A 25,382-nucleotide genomic window follows, 5' to 3' on the forward strand; every position below is an offset into this window, starting at 1 on the left:
CTGCTTATGGTCTTGTAGCTGTAGCTGTAGCTGTATCTGCTGGATAGAATCTGTTTGGCATAGTGCAGCGCGTTCTGTCGCATAATTTGCGCAAAACAAGTTCCATACAAGGCACGTAGCTGCAGCACGTGGAGCGAGGCGAGGCGGGCTGGCGATAATGTCGAAGCTAGCATGGAAAGATTTATGGGCAGGCATAGAAGAAGTACATCGATAATTGGTGGCAAGGCGGTCTTTCGGTCGCCTGGCAGCCAAGCGGGTTCAATGCCCAAGCATCGCACTGCGGTCAAAAATGCCTTAATTGCAGTGATACCATAGGAGAAGACGAAGAAGGAGGAGGGGGAGGGGGAGGAGGAGGATGGAACCACAGCACTGCTCCAATCAGTTCGACTGCCCATTTTAATTTAATTATTTAAAGCGAAAACAATTGAAGCCAACAAGCGCAACGAGCTTGCAACCACGAGCTGCCCTTGGCCCTTGGCTCTCGGTGCTTGGTGCTTGGCGAGCTGCCAGCGCTCGCTCTCCATGGACTGTGGTCCACGAACCACGGGCTTGCCACTCGCTGTGCATAAGTGTCATAATGGTATTTAAAGCAATTACGGGTCACATTTCAGTGGCACTGAAGCCATACGCCGGACTCAACAGACAGCGGACAGACGGGAAATGAAAGTCCTGCAGCATCCGTTGCGATAATACAAAAAAAAAAGTACAAGAAAAATAAATGAAAGTCGTTCAGCAATGAATTTATTATAAAGAAAATAACTGTCGACTAGGAGATGCTCTCTTTAAATATGTAAATGAGTTTTTAGCTGTAAAAGAGCATTGCCTGATTTTATACTTTTGATAATGCTATAGCATATTATGGTAATCTGAGGTAGCAGTTCTGGCCTTGATTTTTTACTGAGAATATTTGCCAATATATATATTATTATGTTAGATATTTAGCTTATATTTTAAGTATAAGTATTAAATGAGAAAATTAAAGTTAAAGCTAAGTCTATTTTGCTCCATTATATAACCCATTGTAAAGTTCTCTTTTGAATTAAACAACTATTTATTTATATAAATAATTTGACATATTTATTTCAGCTAAAATCAGCTCAATTCTCAACTCATTTAAGCTGCGCTACTTACAGGAGCTAATAGAAATGCCTCACTTACTAAAGCTACTAGAAATGTAGTTCATCAATGGATTTATTCAGAATTAGTTCAATGTAATCATTGTTCCATGTTGTGAACTAGCTCTGTTACCTTCTCTTCTCGTCTATCAAATTGTAAAAAAAAGCCAAATTTTTGTTGTGCTGCTATCAATTTATCAATGTTGCTGACTTATCGAAAGAGGAAGACAGCAAATGCAACAAGCCAAGCCGCGCACTTTTTATGAATGATGAGTCTGGGCCGTAACCTGGCGCAGCCTGAAAAGCTGCGCTTATCGCATTGTCTGCTTAGGTTTGGTAGTAGACGATTTATGAGCCGGGCAGGCATTGCATGCTGCTGCTGTAGCTAGTTAAGCTTAAAGCTAAATTTGTACCACAAAGCTTTAACTTAATACATAAATAGCACACACACACAGATAGGCACGGAAACCGTTACATTATATACATACATACATATGTATGAGCATGGGAGAACGCAAAGTGTATTCACATGTGCTTTATGGGCAACGGGAACGAAAGTTTTTATGCGGCAACAGAGACTGCTGGCTGCTGGGCGCTGCCTCTGCCGCTGCCTCTGCTTCTGCCTCTGCTTCTGCCTCTGCTTCTGGCTGCTATTTTAGCAAATTTTCGCATGCCAACAAAAGTCAGGCGACGTTTTGGGGGCATAAATTGTAAAGCCGCCAGCCAGCAGCAACAACGACAAACAACGCAAAATAGCAGCAACAACAAAAGCTCGACAAATTTATGCAATGTAACAGCAGCAGCAGCAGCCGCAGCAGCAGCGGAGCGTGAAAAGCCAAAAGGCGTGGTGTGAGGAGCGAGAGTGAGAGAGGGAGAGAGGGAAAGAGATTGAGTATGAGTAACAGTAATCAGGGGGCAAATGTTGCTCGTAAAACGCCAAAAATGTTGCTAGCAACACTCAAGCGAGGTACAAAAACAAAAAGCACACACGCGCAAAATGTTGACAACGTTGAAAGCAACAACAAAGTGAGAAAATTGCTTTTTCAGTCTCGTTTGAAATCTCATTAAAAGCGTTGCTAAAACCAGGCTGAGCCCCCAAGGCAAGTCGATCAGCAGCCACCACAACTGACACAACTTGCCGATTGACTCCTGCAGCTGGGCTATTAAAACTGATTTATGCGAATAGCTCGCATCATTCGGCTCATATCAATGCCCTGTGGGCGCACCCACGCACTCACTCTCCGCATCGCCCGAAAATGGGCACGTCACGTGATTTTTGCCGTACCATAAAAACTCACAAAAGGTCGATGCGACTGCGGCACACGATAACTCACAATGCGAGATATTTGGGGCTTGCCAGGCGTGCAGCTGGCAAGGGTTTAGTTGCCATCGACCCTCTCCTGGCTAATCATGTGACCTCAGCGAATGCGAGTGCCTTTTTAGAAGTTTTTGAACTACTTATGACGATGCCAGATAACGCACGGCTGCCAAAAGGCCCAATTCATAGCATGCCGGATTAACATCGCATCGCATTTTGTATAGCTAGACAAATAATTGCCAAGAGCAGCTCAAAATGTTATTTATTCAAATCAAAATCGAAACTATTTGTTAAAGTTTACAAACTTTGATGCTGTGAGGCTTTCATTCAAATAATTTACATGAAAATCAACCATGACGGAATATGTTTCTAAAGGGCGTTTTCTAATTAACTCTGGGCTGGAAATAAAACGATTTTATTTTTTAATAAAATTTTTTATTGTTGAGCTACAGTTATAAAGAAACTTTACAAGAGTTAAGATTTTGCCGTTATATAAACTGAAAGTTTTTGTAGAAAAACATAGTCAAAACTGGATAGGGCATCTTTTAATATTATCTGGTGTTAGATTAAACAGAGAGGCAAAGTTTCAAGAGGAAATTTTTGTAGAACCTGAGCTAATTTCATAAACCTTACGCATACAGGCTGTTGTCTATCTATGTGTGGTCTCTTTAGATGATAGCTTTAAGGTACTACCGTCTCTCTTTCTCTCCCTTCCAGTGGGATATGTTGCCTCAGCCCTCAGCAATTGAGACTATTTATTAGGCAATTGGCAATGCGGACCTCCCACACAATTAATTAAGATCTTCGTGAGTTTTTATTACTGTTTCTGTTTCTTTGCATGACCTGACAATTTGGCTTTTTATTTAAATTAATTGACCCCTGTCGCCAGTCGTGACAGCAATTAGCCGATATATATTCTTTTGCTCTAATTAATCAAGCTCGAGCCGGGCTTTAAGTTGATTACGGACGTAAGACTTCCGCTCAGCTGAGATCGTCTCGTCAGCTCGATATTATGACCATGTAAACTAATTAAGAGACGAGCAGTTAAATTTGCTGCTAAACATTCGAGTCTCTACATAGAGCAGGGCTGCAGCCCGACTCCGCCCAATCGGTACGCACACCCACGCTATGCATGCGCCGGTCTGTTCAATTTCAATCATGGGTCTGCTGTTCCGTCCGTATCAATCGATTTTACAGCCCTGGGGACGAAGACACATAAAATCCAGCGTTGGGAAATTGAATGAAAAATGTATTTCACACTGCAAATGCCAGAGGCTGACTCTGTCTGACAGACAGTCAGACAGTCAGAGAGACAGACGGGACGGACATACTGTTGTTTTCCCGGGCCATTGTTGTTGTTCTTGTAGTTGCGGCCAATAAATTTAAGTGACATGCGTTTTTCAGCGAGTACCCGCGGGATAAACTTCACTTAACATTCCAACAGCTAGGGGCCAGAGGGTGGGGGGAGCGGGAGCGGTAGAGTTCGAGAGAGAGCGAGACAGCTGTAGCGATCAGCGCATCTGATATCATTAAGGGGCAACATCCTCGAGCCTAAAACTCGTGGCACCCTCTGCGGAAGTGTTTGGCTACGGGGTTTAAAAATAAATGCAGCTAACAATTTTATTGGGTTTTGCTGCTGCTGCTCCGGCTGCTGCTGTTGCTGCTGCTGCTGCGTCTAAATTTAAACGAATTATGCCCAAAAATGCTCACGAGAGTTTTTCACGTTTTTCCGCCCCCGTCGGACAGCAACCACTTTGGTGGTGCGACATTTCAATGCTCTGTGACATTTTCCGACTTTGCTTTTGCTTCCTTTTATTTTCTTTTTTTGGGGCACGTTGTTTTCCATTCTTCACAGCTCATTTGCTTTGCACCTTTGTGTGTGTGTGTGTGTGTTTGCATTTGCTTTATTTTAAGCATATGTATTTGGATTTGCCTTTTTCATAAAAAAAGGCAGACGAAAAATATAAAAAATGATGCAGCTGACACTTGAAGATTATGGCGAATGTTTGATTTGAACTTGAAAATACCACAAGAGCGACTGTGTATGTGTGCGTGCGTGTGTGATGGTGGGGGTTAAAGGAAGTGAAAGCAGGCTGTGTGTGAATTATGGGCGCGATATCCGGCTTAGATGCCAGCCATGAGCTCCACAAATGTTTATGAAGTCGCTCAGAATAACAAAAAGCCACAAGGCAAGGCCTGTCTCTATGCATGTTAAAATCTACATATGTGTGTGTGCGTGGGTGTGTGTATGAGTGTGTATCTGCTTCAATTGACTATAAGTGTCTAGGCTACGGTAAGGGGCAGCAATGGCAACAGCAGCAGCAGCAGCAGCTACGACGGCTGTTGGCCCTAGGCCTCACAGCAATTGAGTTAGCATTGAGTAGTTCAATTGAAGTACACTCGACAAAAATGCTGAGACCCAAAACGGGTTTCAGCAATTCGTGGAAGACTTGTTCAGAAATGTGGCCAGAGCGGCTCGGGACTTGTCAGAGAGCGTACGGCGAGCTATGTATCTATCCCGCTGTGCCGGCCACGCACAATCTGTAAAAATGTATCTGCTGCCCAAGCCCTGTATCTGCATCTGTATCTGTATCTCTATCTGTTGACTACGTAGTCATATTACAGGCCGAGCGTTGAAAGACTTTAGAAATTACACGAATCTCTTAGAGATCGGCGGAGTGCGGGCCATGGGGCACAGCCTTGAACTATGTAGAAGCATAGCGACTGACTGACTGACGCACGGACTGACAGACGGACAGACAGACAACTGACTACCTACCTAAGGCTAGCAGAGCTTGGGAACATGACGCGAGCTTATTTTCTTATATAAGCACAGCAGAGAAGCCCTTACAAACTGAGAATGGGCATCGAAAGCCGATGAGGCTTGGGTATTTAATAGATGCGTGACGTGATGGGTTTATTATGAAAACTTCCATAAGACTGGGGAAATGCTTGAAATGCTGTTGCTTAAAAGGGCAGCTGAATCGAAATAATGAAGATTTACGGTAAGTTTTATCTCCAAAATTTAAATCAATCAGAATTGTTAAAAGAGCTTGGTTAAGAACTTATCAGATTTCTAACAAAGATGACTGCTGAAGGAAAAATGTATATTTTTTTACTGTGGTAAATTGTGCTTTAATATAATTTTAAATATTTTCATTGTAACAGTTTTTACTGTGAAGAGAAAGCTTGTCATAGAGGAATGTTCAAATGTGTTAAAGAAGTGCTAACTAGGTGCTAGATAAAGGTTTCAAGCTGCGATAAGTTGGCTCAAAAACTAAAAGTCACAACCGAGAAGATAGTCGAACATAAACACAACAACTACGCAATACTCTATAAGACATAAAAGGATCTTAAGTGACTTACAAAATGAATTATTTTTCACTTTATACTATATATTATATTATATACTATATATTGCTCGACTTCTGGTCAGCAACTTTTCTTCCTCAGTTCATTCACCATTTCTATTTAGCTCACACCAAAATGCCACTCATCAAAAAGTTTCCCATTGTAATCTTGTTTATGACTTGGCCTCCAGTTAGTTTTAATCAAAATTAATCACAATTCAAGTTTAGTTGGCTGCCCAACATGAATTGTATTCACGAGTTTCTCAGTGAGTCCATTAGGCGTTAATTGACTTGGCAACGCAATAAGCCGTAATGCTTGTGTCTTAACAGTTTCCTGCCAGCCGCCGCAAGTTTATTTGTTTCGCCCCAAGTTTTGAATGAGGCGGCAAGTATGCTAATTGACAGCTAAGAAAGCGCAGAGAGTGTGGTGCGGCATTAACTCGACGTAATTGAGACAATAGGCTAACCTGATCAAATGAAATCCTGTCAACTCAGTGCCTAAGCCCCTATTCAATTACCGCGTCGGGGCCCATTGAAAAATGAATTAGCATTAGACGCTAGTCATTAGGCATTTAGATTTATGCGAACTGCTGCCACTCCACTCCAGCTCGAGATGATGTTGCCTCCTGCCCTCTTCCTGCTGCCTGCTGTCCGTGTCACATTTCGTGCCCTACGGCTGGGTCACAGCCTGGTTCAAGCAGCCGCGTAATGCATTTTACATTAACTTCTTGCTGCTGCAACGCGGAAAAACAGCACCACCAACAACAACAACAGCTGGCAACAATGCCAAGTGCTAAGTTGCAAGAGGGACGCAGGACACTGCGAGGCTCGCAGGCTGTAAGGGTCGCAGCGCAGCGCCCAAGCGAGTGCCATTCAGTCTGCAACTCCTGCAACTCCTGCAACTTTGCCAGCTGTGAATGGGTATTAAATTCACTCGCTACTCAGCACCTAAAGGTTTTTTTTTTTTTTTGCAAACTTTATATAACATTACACGTATACATATATACGCTTCTTTTTTACGACAATTTTTTCCAACTTATTTGACACGTGTTAAGTTAAATAAGAAAAGTAAACCGAGAACAGTAAATGGTAAATGACTAAAATATACCCTATATTTGAGGAGGGCGAAAAACATGAATGGCAAGAAGTTGTGAATAAATATAAAAATATAATAATAAAAAATAATTAAATAATTTAATATTATATTTATTAATCATATAAGGCAGTAACCTTAGTATTATTAAAGAGAAACTAATATGCCCTCAAGCATAATTGTTCAAAGGGTATGCGAAGCCTTCCTGCGACAGCGCCTTAAAGTAGACAACAGGAAATGCTGCAAACATTTGGCAACACTTAGCCAAAACATCACAAACAGCAGAGGTGACAGCGAAAGAGAGAGAGAGAGGAGCGAGAGAGAGAAGCAGAGACAAACAGTGGTGGGCATGCACTCAAGGGAAGTAGGGGGTAAAAAAATAAACATGAGAACAAAGAGCGGCAAGAATTCCCCTAAAAACAAAGGCAGCAAAAAAATAAAAATATAAAAAAAATATATTCCCAGGCAGGTACAAAACAGCAGCAGGAACATAGGGCACGGGAACAGGAACCAGGCAAGGAAGCAACTCTAAGGATAAACAAGTACCAAGCGTGCCCTTAAGAGAATGTGTGTATATGTGTGTAGCTATGCGTGTGTGTGTGTGTGTGGGTATGTGTGTACTCAAGGCATGTCCTTGCCCTTCGCAGCTATCTCTCTCTCTGGAACTGAGAACAGACATTGCTGTGAATGAATGAAACTCAAGGCACAGCGCAGTCATCATTCATTTCTCATATGCCGCCGCTTCACACTTAATGCTGGAGGATTTTTATGGTTTCCTGTATCGAAAGGCAGCGGCAGCCAAGCAAAAGACATCGCTGCGAAGCCCTGCAGGCGATCGAATTACAGCCCAAGGAGCACAGCCCACACGACAGTCGCCCTATCTCTCCCTCTCCCTCTCTGTCTCTCTCTCTGTGAGCTGCACAAATATTTGCATGCAACTGCCTTTTGCCGCCTGCTGCTGCAATGAAGATTTGTGCGCATTTCCAATTCATTAGATGACCAGACTCAGCTGCAGATACAAATTAGTGGCCAGAGTTTGTTTGCCTCTCGATAAGCAGTTAATTGCTTAAACAAATGAATTTGCCTTCAACAATGTGGCACTAAGCTAACCCATAATTAAATTCAGGCGCTGAAGTGCAAACGAAAACAAACTGTAGTCTGGAAACATCGACCTAGTCGACTATGAGATACCCAGCTAAACGTGATTCTCATGTCAGATTTATACAGTTAAATCAAACAGCTTTTGCAAAAGTTCTTCTGCTTTATGCCTATAAATTACAGGGTATATATAAATCGAAAGAAAACACACAAAATTTGTTGACACTAATTTATTTTTAGACCAGCTTGCGGAACAGAGCGACGGGCGCAGGCAGGCAGGTAGCTTCGTTTGCTGTGGCTCCACTCGATGGCTCCCCTGGGCCACATTGCAATTGTCAGTGGCAAATGTTTTCGTTATTTATGTTGATGTACAAATTTAGAAAGTTTCTGTTTTTTGCTTTTGTTTTTTTCAGCCGGCTTGGCTTTGCTTTTGTTAGTTGAACTTTTGAACTTGTGGTTTGTGTTTGTTGGCAGCGTATCGCATGGCCTGCAGCCTATCGGTTGACAATTGCAATTGGAGTTAGTCGAGCGACGAGCGACCGCAAGTGTTGCGGCTGCCACAGCCGGCGGTTAATTAAAGCCCGGCGACAATCAAATGCAACTAATGCCAATCGCCATACAGTAGAAAGTTGGCCAACAGAGCTGCGATAGGGGCAGAACATCCTTTAACTGATGGCATTCGAGACAACAGCGAAATGCAGCCAAAGCTGATGCACAGGCGACGATTAGCTGTGCCACGAGTTGCATGCGACATGGCAAGGTGCAGTAGCTGCCACAGCGAATGTCCTCCGCCTCAGCTCCGACCCAAGTGAAAGGCCGGCTCGCTCACGGTTTTGTCCCGAACCAGAGCCTATGTGGGTTCAAACTATGTCAACTTTCCCGCGAGCAAAAACCTTAGGAAAACTAGAAAATTCACCAAAGGAAAATAATACAAATTCGTTAAGAATGTGACGCTGCGCTGGAGCTTTAAGAGCTCTATAGCAGAGGGGTTGGCTGGCTGGCGTAATTTTAGCAAAGATTGCCAGACACTTCATAGCAGACACTGGCCTCCAATCCAAACCCATGTCGCTTATCGTTGGCCATTAAGTGCAGACGAGGCGCAGATAATCACAAGAGCCTCACCGAGTCTCTGTCTGAGAGATGCAAATGGATATGGTAAGAGGTGCTACAGAAGGTGTCCGTCTGTCAACGACGTTGCAGCAGCAGCAGCAGCAGTTGGCAGAGCTGCGCCTGCATTTAGCGCTAATCTCAACAAGCTCAACTGCCGAGCAATCCATGTGTCTGCCATGCCGAGAAGTGCGCAGATCCTTGAGCTTTCAAGTTGCTGCAATTGCGAGACGAACGCACCACCCCCACACCCAGTCTAGCCCTCTCTCCCTCTCTCTCTCTCTCTTTGGCTGTCTAACTCAAACATAATTATGTCACATTATGCCACAAACTCGTCGGACAGAGCGACTCGTTAATGCATCTCACAAACAGCCAATGGAATTGTAAACAGCTATGGAAAATAATGAAATTGTAAATACATCGGATTGTAAACATTTGCGCTGTGTCAAGCACAAATATTTGTCCCTCAACTTGCGGCTTTAATCATGAATTTTAAGTATTTTTGTTGTCGTCTTACCACATACCCTGTAGCTGCAGCAGCGCGGGTAGCACTGCATTATAACTGTACTTAAGCATTGCATTTATATAACTATATTCGATATACAATACAAGCAAATTGGGCAAAACAATATTCAGCAATTACGAGATATTTGAACCATGGAAACTAGGTTAGCGGGGGTTACACAAATGGCCTATTGTAATAGCAAAAGGTGTAAAAGGAAATTGTATTGCATTTACGTTTCCCATTGTAATTAGAGCCATTTCCATGCAACTGAAATTACAGAGTATCTTCTATGCCATAACTAAAACACAACAACATTGTTTTCTTTTTTACAATTATCTATATTTTTCAATATATATATGTATATATATAAATTCAATTTTGTCTTGCTGTCAGCACTTGGCGAGACTTTTGACATTTCGCTGTCCGCTTGCAACAGAACAAACAAACAAATAAATAAAACTGATAAAACACATAGGGAAGGCAAACACAGAGCACGAAAGATCTGGTTGAAACTGTTTCCCTGGGAATTCGAGATGTTACAATTATGTGTCTTCAAATACTGGAATTGCCTGGCATAAATTATGGAAATCGAAATGAAAAACGATAAGCGCCCTGATGACTGCATTAGGCACGCTTTTAAATCTGAGTTGGGAAAGTTTCGGTCGTAAAAAATTCTATGGTCGAGCCCAAAAATGTTTACGATATATAAAACAGGCAGCAAAACCAGTTAGTAGACCGTCTAGTTGGCTAATAGGCTGGCTCATTAGGCGGGCATTTAGTTTTATCACCTGTTGCTAGTTCTCTGTGCCAATAAAACCTCACACACACACACATACATATACAAGTGCATGTAGTAACTCTTATCGAGCTTATCAAAGGTCACGCGGCTAATGTCAATAATTGCAATACTGTTTTATGAATCGATTTTACAATGTGCTATCAGTGAGAGCTACATCGAGAGCTTTATCGTAGCACACCCTTGACATGTCTCTAAATCAAACTGATTTTGATTTATTGATACCCTGTAAGATGCGCTGATTAATGAGGCCCAATTGTGCCTTGGGTTCTACCAGCATGATGAAGGCAGTCCCAGCACATTTATTTCACTTGTCCAATAATCAAGCAACAAGTTCAAATGTTCTAAGCAACTGGGAGCAACTTGCAGATACCCTGTAAAAAGTTATCTTACTATATATATTAATCTTACTTGTCTCTTATATACCTACATAAACATAATCTATATTATCCTCTGCTGGCAGCTGTAATGCATCCATTACGCTCTGCCATTATTATCTCCACAGGGTATCTGAGATGAGGAGTGCTCTTCTTCCAGAACTCCCCGCTTGCTGCTAAAGACAATTAATTATTTGTCGCATTGCATTTTCATTCGATATTATGACAGTTTTATGTGCACATGGGTTGGCCAGCGGCTCGGTTATTAAATTGAAATTGAAACATAAATTAGGCAACAGATGTTCGTAAAATCATTTATGGCACTTGTCATATCAGCAAAATGCTATGAGCTATTTTACGAGCTACCAGGATCAGCTGTGCGTCACTGGACACGCCCACTGATAAGGAGGACCTTCTTCAGGCGGAGGCTGTGGCTGGCTAGAGAGCCTCACCACATGAAATGAGTTTTTAATGTCTTCTTTCCGCTTGGGCATCTCCAATGCCAAATCAATTTTCGAACCCATAAATCTGTTCGAACCGAACCAAAAATCAATAAAAAGTTACAGATAACAGTAACAATGAATTAAGCACAGACATAAAGCCAATAAAAGAAAAGAAGGAAACATTAAAGGCGTGGGCAATGCATTAAAGAGTTCACATAAATCTAAAGTTGGAATAGAACTGAAGCTAACTTTGGCTGCGCCTAGCACATGGTTAAGAGCGAAGTAAACTTTTAGGAGGCAGCGCCTAAGATTAGTTGGTAATTTGTTTCATTAACAAATCCATTAATTTATCTTGTATAAGTTCACATTCACTTCCTCCTATGCGCATCTGTGGGCATCAAAAGAAAAACATTTTCCCACCACCAGAAAGCGACACAAGAAAACCAAATTCATCAGGCCGTATTTTATGCTCTTACTTACTTTTTTTGTGTGTGTCTCGACTCAGAGGGCAGTTGGCGACGAGACAATACCCTAGCAAGCAGCTCTAGCTGCTGTGTATCTATGCTATCATATGTTTTCTCTTTTTGGGAGACTTGTTCCCATAAATGTTTAGCCTTAGTCTTTTCTCTCATTTAATATGATGTTTTCAGTTCTCACATGCCCTTTGGCTACTGGGTATTCGTATGCTTAAAAGAAACTGTTGCCGCTACATAAAAAGCGCACACACATCATGCTACATGGAGCGTCCAGAGATTGGAAACGCCACGAGAAGGCAGCCGATGGCAACCCATTCGCCCCACTCGCATACGGCAGACAGTAAATCAATGACACCGAAACTTTGGGGCAAGTCCAAACGAATTGCCAGTCGACGGACAACTGGCAACAAGCAGTGGCAACAAGCTGTGGCAAACAGCGGCTCATCATCATAATTAAGAACAAATTCATTTACACTTTCCAAGTGCTGCACAGGAGCCCAAAGGAGGCGAAAGGGGGCGGGCCCTTTCATTGGACTTGACATGTTTTGAGCGCTTGGAATTTATTTGTTGTACGCTGTGCAACAAGCTGCATGCGACCCGGCCGGCAACCAGGGGGAGAGGGGGCAAAGCGTTGAGATTGTCGCTGAAGCGCAGCAACAGCTGTGCCCCTTAGGGAAATTCGGTTTGTTTTCATGTGCTTTGGATCTGCTGGAAGTTTGTTGAACTCCGGATTGCAAAACAAGCCGCCACAAGGCGAAACAGTTCAGCGTCTGCGAAAAATTATAAATAAATTGTATGCAGCACGCACATGTGGGCAAATCGAAGCAGCGACGCCTGCCACGAACTGGGTCAGCTCCGGCTCATTAAAATGGAACCTCTGATCGCTGATCTTTTGCATGCGTTGCGATGGCGTAACAACGACTACTTATTCTATTGTTGCAGCTAGCGTTCAATTAATGCAGCACACGTGCGGGCACGCCCTCGACGCGGCCCAAAAGTGGGCTAAACAGCTCGTTAATGTTGCCATTGTGCGCAATTGGAAAGCGGCATTAAGACCCAAACTAAACTGCCAGGTTGCACTTCCGGTTGTGACAGTTTTAAGCGCCACGGCGCACCGGAAGCGCGCACGCATAAATATGTACAAAATTTGTATACATACATACGCATACAAATGGTAAAAAAAAATAGATGAAAAAACTCTAAACACTTTCATGTTTCCAACAATGCACAGCACTTGAAAAATCTCTACATCAGTCTATGAAGTGGAACCTAAACATGAAGTTGAAGTTGGGATTTGCTTTCAGCTCGTGAAATACCCTTTACTTTTGTTCGGTGCAGGCATTTGTGTGTAGTGTGTGTGTGTGTAGATTGGGGTGGGTAAATAGGAGAGCCCTAACCCTAATGCTGTTATATAAGACTTGTGTATAAAGGCCTTGAGAGTCTGATTGAAATGAGGTTTCGTTTTGTTATTTTCACATAGCTTAAGAGAGCCAGAAAAATACAAAAGATACTACGTTTAGTATTAAATAAAAGTAGTTTAGTCTATTTATAATTCTAGTAAAGATTTTATGCACATTTTCCTTGCGCCATCTCTTTTGCATTATAGGGTATCTACTAGTCCTTCAGGGCAATTTCCGATTGCACTTAATTATGCTTTAGACATTTTTATTACACATTTGTGAGAGCAAAGCGCAATCAGCAAACCATTTGATGACATTTTGAGTGCCTGTCAAATGGTTTGCAGCCCTCCGATTGGGCAGGGCCGGCTGGCTGCAAGGGTAGGGAAGGAAACCCTATTGAGCCACACAGGGGCAGCAGCTGTTGCACCGCCAAACAGGCAACAGACTGACCCAGTGCAAAATCAATGGGTGAGCAATTGAATTGCATACAGTCAGCTTCCGCATTCGCATCCGCATTCACATCCGCACAGAGCAATGCGCGTCAGTTCACGGCTCATTGACGTGCGGCTGCTGCCAAACAAAAGAGTCGAATTGACCCAATTGATGCATCGTTATAGATTGGGCGCAAGCAGCAAGCAGCAACAACAACAACAACAGCTACGTGAACTGTAAACAAACATTAGGCAAGCCAAAGGTTGCATCTGGGCAAAGCGTATCTGACAGATACAAGTAGCTCACAGCTGGGCCGAGACTCTGAGCCAGCCGGCTGCCAAGGAATGTGTTGTCGCTGGTCGTTATATCCGCCCGGCTTATAACATAATTTACGGCTCTTCCGCTTGGCCGCATTGTAATCTGAAGACAGCCAACCGAGTGGCTTTTGGCCAGGTCTGCAGCAACTGCAGCTATTTCCAACTAAATGTATTTCTCGACTCGTCAGTCTAATGGCTCCCTGCAAATGCCTCCCGATGCCTCCTCACTTATTTCGATTTGCCCTATTGTAATTGCATTTCGTGCTGCCAGCCAAGCAGCCAGCCAGCCAACCAGGCAGCCAGACAAGTCAAGGCAAAGAGCCGGGCCAACACGATTTCAACTCAAATTCAGTTGGGGTTTTTTTTTTCGGGCTCTATCTGTGCATCTGTGAAATTCATAGCTAGAGACAGACTCTGGCAATGTCTGCTCAATATCCGTATCTGAGCGTCGGCATCTTTGGTGGGCAACATTGCCTCAGATTTCAATCAGATGGCAATTTTTAGGCGAGCATCAAATTGTGGCATGCCGCACAAATGGAATGCGAGCTCGGTTTAAGGCAGCTCTGCAACTGCAGCTGTATCTCTTTATCAGAGCATGCGGCTTAGGGCTTACTTAAACGTACTTAAAAGCATAATGAGTGGCTGCCACCCCTAATTACACACACACACACACACACACAGAGTCACATGCAACGCCCTTAAGTGGCACGCATGCGCCCCTGTTTGGACACCACGTGAAGGATTTCAGCGCGCAGACAAATCTAATTATGGGTTACGGTGTGCATTTAGCGTAAATGATATTTGCCTCCAGCTCCAGCTGCCACATAACGCATGTGCCACATGGCTGCGCACAGCTACACCCACACACACACACACATACACTTACACACACCTGCAGCTTGAATTTTTGAAGCTCTGCTGCAGAACCTCCCACTCCGCCCCAGCTCCAAACGGCAAATGAAATGCGCATGACTTGACTTCTTTTTTATATGCTTTTTTTTTGGGAAAGTGGAGCTCGGGGTCCCACGCACTGGGCGCTCCGTTGCCGTCATGTGTTTCCTGCTTAACTCGCCCGGCGACTGATGCATTGACTGACTGAGCGAATGACGCTGCTTAATTGGCCATTACAAGCACAGACGTCGCTAAGCGGCTTTTGGTCTTGCGCAAGTGTGGAGCTGAGACAGCGTGCTACAGCAGGTCTTTGTCTTTCCCAAAGAGATTCTCGAATTTCTAGTTTTCAAATGAATTTCGAGTGCCTGGCGTATGCAAATCGAGTGAAAGCTGCATGCAACAAGTCAGAGCACAACCTTTCCCTTAGCCCCCACCATCCCCTCATTCCCATCCATGCAGCTTAAGACATTGTCAATCTATGGGCTAGTCGATTGAACTTAACCCAATTGCCAAGTGGCAGGCATGAAAAGTGAAAATCCAGCAAGGAAACCTACACAACAGTACCTATTGCTGTTGTTGCTGTAAAGGATTTTCATCTGTATGCGTGTGTATGTGTGTGTGTGTGTGTGTGTGTGCTGAACGTATTGCTATCTCGTGTCTAGTCGGCTGTACATGTCACGTCGTCTGGATGCTCTTGCCATTTGTTAACATGAAAAGATAAACATCGGAAATGATGTCAGTCAATCTGCCTCTACCTCTGCCCCACGACATATCAATCTCTCTCTCTCTCTCGCACACACTCGCTTATAGCAGCGACAAAACAACAAAATTCAGAAAAGAAAACCAAAAGCCGGCAAATGTCAGTAGTTTTACATGCGGCAATCAGAGTAACAACAACAACAACAATAGCAACAACAACTGTCTTTTGTTTCGTCTGAATTGCATTGCAAGCTGACTTTGTTGTGCATTTGCCAACACTTAACAGTGTTTATAAATGCTGGAAAGTGTTAAATCTTAAAATGCGCACGCGATTGCAGCAACTGTCAAGACGTGGAGAAGAGGAGAGCAGAGAAGGAGAGAAAGGCGCAGTGCATGTAGAAAATTAGTGGAGAGTAATGTAGACACATGCACATAGATTTATCTCTATGCATGTGTATGTGTGCGTGTTAAGCGTATTATTTATTTCTACACAGTTTTTTAGAAGCTCATGACAGCAGACGGCAGCTGGACTCTGGGCCTCTGGGCAACCCCTATATGCAGCATGAGGCAATAACAGGCCAAGCAATGATCTATTGCTGCATTATAATGAAGAGTACATATTTACAAAAGTTATTAAGGAACTAGGGCAAGTCTGGGAACCGCCTATATCAAAATTCAAAAACTAAAGTTCAAATTGCAGAATGTACATCCATCGAAGGACTTTCATTATAACATATAATTTTATTTAAATAAAAGACTTAGTATTGTATTGAATGTATTATAAAAAAACCTATCTATAAACAGGCAAATTAAAGCTAAAAATAAGTTTCATCATTTTCCACGCACATTTTGGGGAGCTTCAGCATTATTATTATCGCCCAAGCGTATTATGACGTAAGTTTTTTATTGTCTCTGGGCTTAAGTTTGACACTATGTGACAAGATAGCTTATTTGTAGTAAAATTTATTGAAACTGTTTCTGTCAATTATAAAGATAAGTATATTATGCTGAGGACATATCGACATAAAACGTTTCAAAACAATTTTATGTAACTATAAATTATAATAAAAATGAAAATAAAAAATATATATACATTTAGAATATTTGAACTCAATTTTTAAGTTAGTTTCTTCAGCAACTTAAAACGACATATTAATTTAATTTACTATCCAGTTACTATATTGTAACTTTATCTTTATCGAATAGATATCGCTCACTAATTTAAAATAGTTGCCCAACCTAAGCACCTTGGCAAGTTGCTGTGGCGCAAGGTATATGATAGTGAAACAGGTGTCTACGATAAGATATCGGTGTGGGGACGATTACAATAATTAAGTAATGTTAGTGTTAGTGCTTAGTTAAGCACTACAGTTGCTTGCCGATACTTCAGCTCACGAGCTCAACAATCTATTAATACGATCTGATCTAATGCTCTAACAGCTGCCAGCGACAGGGTTGTTAAATCAATGCCTCATTAAGTCCGTTAAGCACACCCAAAAAAACAACTCTGATTAATTTGCATATTGCGTGTATATCAATGTGTGTGTGTGTGTGTGTGTGTGCGTGCTTGATAAGATCAACGCATCAGCTGTCGCGCTCGCCTGTGGCACGGCATAGAACAGAACTTGTTTTTGTGCCACAAACAAAACAATTTTCGCACTGTCGCGTCCTCAACTCGTCCTGCAGCAGTTTAGGGAGCGTTTCCCATTTTCCCAACTTGCACAACAAAGCAAAGACACGCATACAGTAACAAAAAAAAAAAAGGGTTGTTGCAACAACGTAACGAACTCTTTTGGCTAGCACCTTTTGCGGTTACCTTGAACTGCTTTTAGGGCCAGGTAGCGAGCGCTCATCTTTGCTTGCGTGCCCAGGACTTGATGAATGAGAGAGTGAAAACAGAAACATAAATTGCTGCTGCTGTCGCAATGTTGCTGCTGCTGTAGCCACTGCTGCAATCAGCCGTCCGGAAATCAACATGCAGACAGTGCAACAGACAGCCAGACAGCCAGACGGAAACAGCATTTAGACAGACAGCCAGGCAAACATCCAGGCAGGCAGACAATGTCATAAACAGTCGCAGGACAAAGTGTTCTTCCTTTCACACACACACACACACATGCACACTTATGCAATGTTGCTGTGCGTAATTGAATTCAAGGTCTGCGCGCTGCTAGCAGCTTTTGCCAAAAGCCCTTGAGTCGCCTGCACGCTCTTGGCCAGAGTTTCCGAGAAACAAGTTAAAGTTCTCCAGCATCGGCCAAATGGGCTATGAGAAATTCCAATGGGTTCGAGTAATGCAAGTAATGCCACAATGCTGCTGCAGGGTTTCGGCAACTCCTCTCCGCCTCGACTGCTCTTTATTGTAGCTCTTGCTGTTGTTGTTGCTGTGCGTTCTGTGGCACCGTCGCCGTCTGCGCTTGATTAGTGCCGCGCTGTTTACCTGTGGGACGCTGTACAGGTTTCTGGAACGAATCTATAAACTGAAATCGCATGCCAGCGCATTCCTGTCTCAGCAAGGGCAGCACAATTGCAGCCAAAGCAAGCTGAAAAACTGAAAACTGGAAAATACCAACGCACAATTTTCGCAGAGTCGCGTCTGGGCAATGGCCATTCGGGTTTCGCCTTTGTTCTAACGCCTACAAGTATCCTGTTGTCTAGCTGCCCACGCCGCATGCCACATGCCAGAAGCTGCACAGCATATGCCTCATGCAACAGCCAGCCGCAGCGACCCTCTTGCCAGGCATACCATTTTAATGGGCATATTTAGAAACACGTTTGGCTTTTATAAATTAAATTTAAATGCAATTAAATCTCAACTGAAACCAAGAGATTGCAGCCAGCTAAGGTGCAAGCAGTCGCCAGCCTTGGGGCAACATTCTCATGTAAATAAATACACAGCAACACACACACACACACACACATGCATGCACGGAGAACATATAGATTAGAAAGTCGTCGTGCGGCATGGAGACAGTTTATGGCCAAGAAGCAAACTGAATTTGACTGAAACTCCTGCATGCGGCATAATGCGGGTGTTTTGATTCTAACAAGCTGTTTATAAGGCCGTCGGCGAACTTGCAACTGCAACGCTCTTAGCTTTTGGACTATTTATTGCAGCAGCGACAACAAATCACATCCGCTGCAGGCAAACAAACGAAAGCAACAACAAAAGAAACGCTATTTATGTGTCACGTTTTGTATACCCTAATAGAGGGTATATCAATGTGGACATTGATCAAGAGAGATGGAGTTAGATATAGAGAGGGAGGGAGATGGGGATAGAATGAGAGAGAGAGAGTGATAGAAATAGAGATAGAGAGACAGAAACGGAAATGAGAAAGAGATGGAAAAAGGGAAATAGAGAACTATAGAACAAAAGATAACATGAGACTATACAAAATACATATTTATAAACTTTAAATTCGCACAGGTATTTTTCTAATAACCCTCTATCAGCTATCTTATCTCTATTATATCCGCAGATAAAGATTCTATGTACTATATAAGCAAATGGATTTTGTAATTAAACCAGTTCGGATGTTTTTCATTTCTAAAATAGAATTTAAAATCATAAAATAAGTAACATAAAATATGTAACAAATAATTCGAATTTCTACAGGGTATTCTATCGTCGTCAGCTCGATAACTGTCATTCCAGTCATTGACTTCCACTACGTCCACAAGACAACCAATAGAAGAGAACGGCTCAGGCACATCAATTTAAAGTTTTTTTTATGAATCGATTGATCGGATCGAAAAAGCGCCGCACTTCACAACCGAAAACTAAAACCCAAACCGAACCAAGCGATATGAAACTCAAGGCAACGATCTTTGGTTGGTTTGGTTTGGGGCAAACGTCGCGACGGCTGTGAATGAAGCCCGCTGCAATCTGTGAGTATTGACGACGTTCTCGACTGATGTCGGTTGGTCGGGGCAACGCATAGCTTAAAGTTCAATGACTGAAAGGTGCGTTGGTATTATTGTTGTTGTTGTTGCTGCTGCTGCGGTTGCATAGAAATGCATCAAACTGAAACTCCGGCAGCGACTTTACGAGCTACGAGCAGCTCCATGCGGCAAGCTGAAGCTGGCAAACGTGCAAAAATGCAGCGAACAGAGACGCAGACGACGACGATCGGCAATCAATCTGCAGATTCCAGTTGCCGTTCTTTAAGGCACGCAACAAGTTTCTTAGCCGTTGAACTTGTGGCCTTAACTGCGGCGACGACGACGACGACGATGACGACGACGTTCGCGCACTTTTCAGCTACATTTGCTGCCCAAGTTAAGCAAACACCGCAGCGCAAGAGTCAGACGAGGAATGTTATCTGCCAGAAGAGCAAATACAGCATAGAACAGACCGGATAGGTTCCCAGGTGCCCCAGCGATCCAGCCGTGCCGCTTAGGCAACCTGACGATTGCCACACGCTGCACGGCACAGGTTCGTCGAGACTCAGTTGCAGTGTTTATATGCACAGCGCTGACAGGGCGCATCTATATATGTATCTCTGCAAGTGTTTATCTCTATCTCTATCTCTATCTGAATCTGTATCTGTGTCTGTATATACACACTTTATGTGTATGTGACTGGTCGGACTGCGACTGTGCTTGGTTTACATTTCGGTTTTGCGCTTCAAGTGAGAACAAAATGCTGTTTGGGGAACATAAACAAAACAAACAGAAATGAAAAAGAAAAATTTAACGAAAAATGATTTCAACCAGCAAACCAAAGTGCCCACGTCCCACCGCTGCCCCCTCTTGCCCCACAGGGCAAAAACTTGGCTGCAACAATCAAATGCTCATCAAGCGCACTTGAAACACAATAATGCGTCGAATGCTTAAGACAGAAGAGAACACGAAAAAAAAAGACTAAAAACCAAAACTAACAGACAATAACGCACAGTATCTGTTTCTGTATCTTTTCATTCTTTTTTTTTTTGGGTGTGTATCTCATTTTTGTTGGTTAGTTGAAATTATTTGGCCGTAGCACGCAGCGCGTTTTTTCCTTAAGGTTTATTTTCGTTGGCTGGTTTGTTTAGTTTTGTGGCGGCACACAGACACTCACACTCACACACACACATATATGCATACATGTATATACACTCTGGCAGAGCGACATGTTGCAGGTGGGAACAGGTTTTGTGCGCTGCTCAGATGCGGGCCATATCTTTTGGTCAGGCTGCGCGTAATTTATTCCCACTGTGGCTGCAATTACTTTTTTTTTTGTTTTGTTTCTTGTGGAACAGAATACAGCAGCAGGCAATAAAAAAAGCTCACAAGTCGCAGCTTATATACTCTCTCTAAATATCGGCTAACATTTAACTGTAACTGCGCTGTTAACCTGTCCATGTTATGGCTCTTCTTTGTTTGTTGTTTTTTTCTGTTAGGAATTTTTATGTGGCATGTGCTGGCTATAAGCGATTGGCAAGTGTATCTGATGGTATTCAATTCGCCAGGCATTGGCTAACACGTAGCAAATTAGCCTAACAGCCAGATGCCATGTGTGCGCAAAACTATAAACTGCCCATGCACACACACACACACCCACACACACACAGAGAGACACACCCACGCATAGACACGGATGTATGATTCGTGTGTGTTTTTCACATATCAATTGTGCCAAGTTCCCAGTAAATGGCCATCCTTTAGCCAAGTGGATAGCGGTCATGTTCAAAGTGCAGCTGCCTCCATCAGTAAGCAGCAACTCAAAGTGCAAACAGCAGCAGCCGCAACAGTAGCAGTTGCATTCACTCATAGTCTAGTCACGTATGCAGCAGGCAGCGCCTGCTTACATGTTGCCGAGCAATATGGCCGATTGATAGAGGTAGCAAAAACAAAAAGCCAGAAAACGAAAAAAAAAACGCAGCCAACGGTAACAGTTGCACGCCCCTCACTGAGTAGGCAGCCTTTGGCAAAAAGAGGCACCCCTGCCAGCGCCACGCACCGCTGCACAGCCCCCCTCGGTTTGAGGCAACTGCGGCTTAGTTAACATTTGCCCACAAATGGCAATGGCGATGGATGTCGCGCTGTAATGGCATTTTCTAATATGGCCACATTAATGAGCGACGCTGAGCAACACTGGCAAAGGGGAGGGGGCAGAGTGCTCGTCGGCAAATGCCAATTGCAAAATTGCTAACTGCTCACACATGAATGTATGAATGTGCGTGTACGTGTGTGTGTGTGTTGTACGTGCATGTAATTATGTGGTTCTCTTGTTCTGAGCGCTTCATACCTGAGCAATTAGCGCGCGCTGCCTTGGCATGCAGCAACAGCAGCAGCTGCCTTTACTCAGCAGCTGTCAGCTGTCAACTGTAAGTGGCGAGAGCGAGATGGAATGTGCGCTGTTGCAAATCGATCGCATTCGATCATCTGGCAACACTGCACATTGCGGTAATGCATGACAAAACAGCAGGAAGCAAATGGAAACTGCAAAAAGCTGCTGTCAGCGTCGCCAGACAGACGAAAACTTTTTTTTTACCTTATTTATTTATTTCTCAAAATTTATTGCACAGGCGTAAATTTCCAACGAATAGCCGAATTTCAAAAATGCAAACACCACGAAAAAAGGAAATACATATAAAAACTAAAAACTGCTGTGCAAAGACAATTTGGTGCAGTTCGACAGACAGGCAAAGTTGAGCAACTTGTTGCTACTGCTACAAATCTTAGAGACTTTGCAGCATTACACGGAGCTGTGTGCAACATAAATGGGCAAACACGTTGGCCGCAATTTAACACAAGGTCGCGAAAACAATGAGCCAAAGCAACTTTAGCCGCTTATCTGTAATTGTAGTAGCAGCTAATTGTGTGAACAGGCCACAGCCCCAGCTCTTACACCTCCTCCTACATCATGGCGGTGCGAGTGAGCGTGCAGAAGAAAGGAAATGGAGGAAGAAGAAGCTAAAGCAGAAAGTAAACAAGGTGTTAATTTCGCGCTTTGCTTTTGCGCCTGGCAAATTGAATTTAATTTACAACAAAGCAAACGAAAGAAAACGCAGTCCAGATAAGATTCCAGCACAGCCCATTGCCAGCCACCCACAGCACACACACACACACACAGTTACACACGCTTGCTCACACGCACACCCACAAAAGCTTCACAGGCACGCATACCAAGCAGTCCGGCTGAGGGTGCAAGGCAGAAAGAGATGACACGAGATAAGCTGCCTTGTGATAAACGCACTTGACTTTGCCAGCGCGACTTGCTATGAATGGCAATTGAAATACGCATGTATACATGTGTTAGTATATAGGGATATGTATGTATCATATACAGTGAAAGCTCTGCCAGCGGACATCTCAAGCAGCAGACTGATACAAATTTAACCCCAATTTTTCTTATAAGTTTATTGGGTGTACTCTTTTTTTTTGCCCAAAAAGTTTCTTTTTTAAATCAAAGGAGTTTTTGTGAAAAAGTTAGTTAAAAAGAAAATTTAAATCGCGATTATTTGGAATGACATTCATTTCGAACAGCTTAAACTGTAGTAGTATGCACAATTGTGTATATGTATTTGTATGTGTGTGTTTTGCAAATTTACAAGTTGAAGCAATAATGTTAACGGTTCTTTTCTCTTGGAATACTTACGAACTGTGACCATTTTCGGATCGTAGGCACATACGCGCCGCTCCACGGCCGTTATTTTGCGTTGCACGCGTCCCGCCCGCTCGCCCACCGACTGCAAGTCCCGCTGCAGCTCCTCGAAGATGTCGCTGGCGATGAGCACCAGGCTGGCCAGCTGGCGCAGCGCATTGCTTAGGGTTATGTTGCTGATCGAGTCGAATTCGTAGCCGGAGACGATCCTCGTCGCAGTCGGCGACTGCGGAGCGCTGGCGTTGCGTGCGGGCAGCGCCACACGCTGCTGGCTCGGCTGCCGCGAATTGGGCAGCGACTGCGAGGCACGCGACCGTGTTGGCGATGTGGGCGTCGTGGGCGAGGTCGAGGGTAAAAATTCAACATGCTGCTTCAGTTTCTTCATGGGCAGAGCGGCCGGCGGACGCGGCTCAGCGTCCGAGTCGACGCCATTGGGCAGCCCGTGGACCAGCGCTCGGGTCAGACTGGGCGAAGTGGGCGCGCCGGCGTCCGTCTCATCGAGTGACTGCTTATTTATGCAATTGTTGTTTTTGCACTTGCCCGGCAAGCAGTGGAAGCGCGTGGAGGCATGCCCCAGGCTGGCGGCTGTCGCTTGTGCCACATTCACCGGCTGCACAGTGCGCTGTACAAAGGGCATATCGCTAGCTGATCCACCCGTTCCTCATTCAGCCAGGCGCGTCTCCGAAGGCCAATAAAAAAACAAAACAAAAGAACGCGCTACGGGCTCAAAAAATCTCACAGCCGAAACTGGTCAAACAACTTCTGGAATTGGAATCCTCTATAATGACGACGACGTCGACAGCGGCGGCTCCTTCCAACGTTCGGCGTTGTCTTTGGCTCTTCCTTCGCCTTCGTCTTCGCCTTTGCCTATTGTTGTCTGTTTTGTGCTCTGCCGCGATGCTGCGCCAACATAAATTCCTTTGCTTTTGGACGTTTGCTCCAGACTCTCACACGCACACACACACACTCGTACGCATAAACTAGTTGGCCACCTTAGAGCGAGACTTTTGGCCGGGTTTTTAATTGAATGTAAGCCGAAACTACACTCACACACACATTCGCACACACACACACGCCGGCGTTTTGGGCGGCAGTTATTTATGCACTCTGAACTGGTTTATGCTTTGCACTTCGTACGGCAGCATTTTACACGCCGAACACGATTTGGTAATAATTACGATTTTATTGCTTCTTATGTTTCTCTGGCAAGCGCTCTTCTCTTCTTTTCTTCTATTTTATTGCCGTTACGCGTGTTTGCCGCTCATTCACAGTCGACACATCATTCAAAAAGGTGCGCACAACAACAAACATCAACTACTGCGACAGCGCCTACGTCCGCGCATACGTCCTGCTCGTTTGCCGGTCTTAAAAAAACTGTTAGCAACAAATGTTAATGTTAATAGCGGCAACAAACTGTTATGCTCAAAAGAGACTGTTATGCATCGATAGATATATCGATTATATTTTAGCACATATGTTCACACTTTACCACACTGATTTTATACCAATTATCCAACACTTCAAAACAAGCAGTGTTAGTATTTTTGTAGTGATTGGTAATTTTCATGTTTTTCGACTACGGTCAGTCTGTCAATAATATTTTGTTGTGCGTCTTCATTTTCATTTCTGATCAAACGTTTTGTAAGTTTGTTTAACGTCAGCTACAAATTAACGAACTAGAAATTGTTGTTTATCAACATGCCCAAGTATTACTGCGATTATTGCGATACATATTTGACACACGATTCGCCGTCCGTGCGCAAAACCCATTGCACGGGTCGCAAGCATCGTGATAATGTGAAGTTCTACTATCAAAAATGGATGGAGGAGCAGGCACAGCATCTGATCGATGCCACCACTGCTGCATTTAAGGCGGGCAAGATTACAAACAACCCATTCGCTGGACCTGCTCCTGGCAACAAGCCAGCCGGCGTTTCCATACCACCACCCAACATGGGAGCTCCGCCGCGTCCAGGCATGCCCAACATGCCGCCGTATATGCCACCCATGATGAATCCACTGATGGCACCCACAGGGATACGTCCACCGCCAATTCTCAATCCGATGGCCATGATGGGGCCGCCTCCACCGTTGGGAACGCTACCTCCACAAATGATAAATGGACCAAAATAATATAAAGCATGAAATAGTGGATTTAAGTCAATAAATAGTTAAGATCAGTTACAAATACATAAACCATTTGTAAAAATTAAGTTAAAGAAAAGAACTTCGAGTGTTTCGATTCGACTTCTCGCATAAATGTGTTTGAATGTATTTATATATTCGAAAAGGCCTAAAAAATGCCGGGAACGCTCAAGAATGTACTAGATTGGTCAATATTAGCTGGTATATATATCTGCACTCTTCGCACACA

The 25,382-nt window shown here is 43.7% G+C and overlaps 2 protein-coding genes across 4 annotated transcripts in view; one reads left to right on the forward strand and one right to left on the reverse strand.

Moving 5' to 3' along the window:
• The window catches only part of gukh (NHS actin remodeling regulator GUK-holder), a 42,287-nt gene extending 17,886 nt beyond the window's left edge, over nt 1-24,401 (reverse strand). The window contains exon 1 of one of the 3 annotated variants that reach the window (XM_018111511.3): nt 23,003-24,398. In XM_018111511.3, the coding sequence (XP_017967000.1) occupies nt 23,003-23,645 (643 nt within the window). In that variant the 5' untranslated portion in view covers nt 23,646-24,398. Of the gene's footprint in view, nt 1-23,002 lie in introns of all 3 variants that reach the window. The other 2 variants (XM_018111526.3, XM_089265549.1) reach the window with 2 other exon arrangements.
• A 166-nt stretch (nt 24,402-24,567) lies between these two features.
• Nucleotides 24,568-25,235, forward strand: snRNP-U1-C (small ribonucleoprotein particle U1 subunit C). Its single transcript, XM_018111545.3, has one exon. It carries the CDS (start codon nt 24,707-24,709, stop codon nt 25,139-25,141), a length of 435 nt encoding a protein of 144 aa, XP_017967034.1. The 5' UTR covers nt 24,568-24,706; the 3' UTR covers nt 25,142-25,235.
• The last annotated feature ends 147 nt before the right edge of the window (nt 25,236-25,382 follow it).

This window comes from Drosophila navojoa, chromosome 2 (genome assembly GCF_054131105.1).
Source record: "Drosophila navojoa isolate 15081-1374.11 chromosome 2, UAZ_NAV_1.0, whole genome shotgun sequence".
Classification (NCBI taxonomy): Eukaryota; Metazoa; Arthropoda; class Insecta; order Diptera; family Drosophilidae; genus Drosophila; species Drosophila navojoa.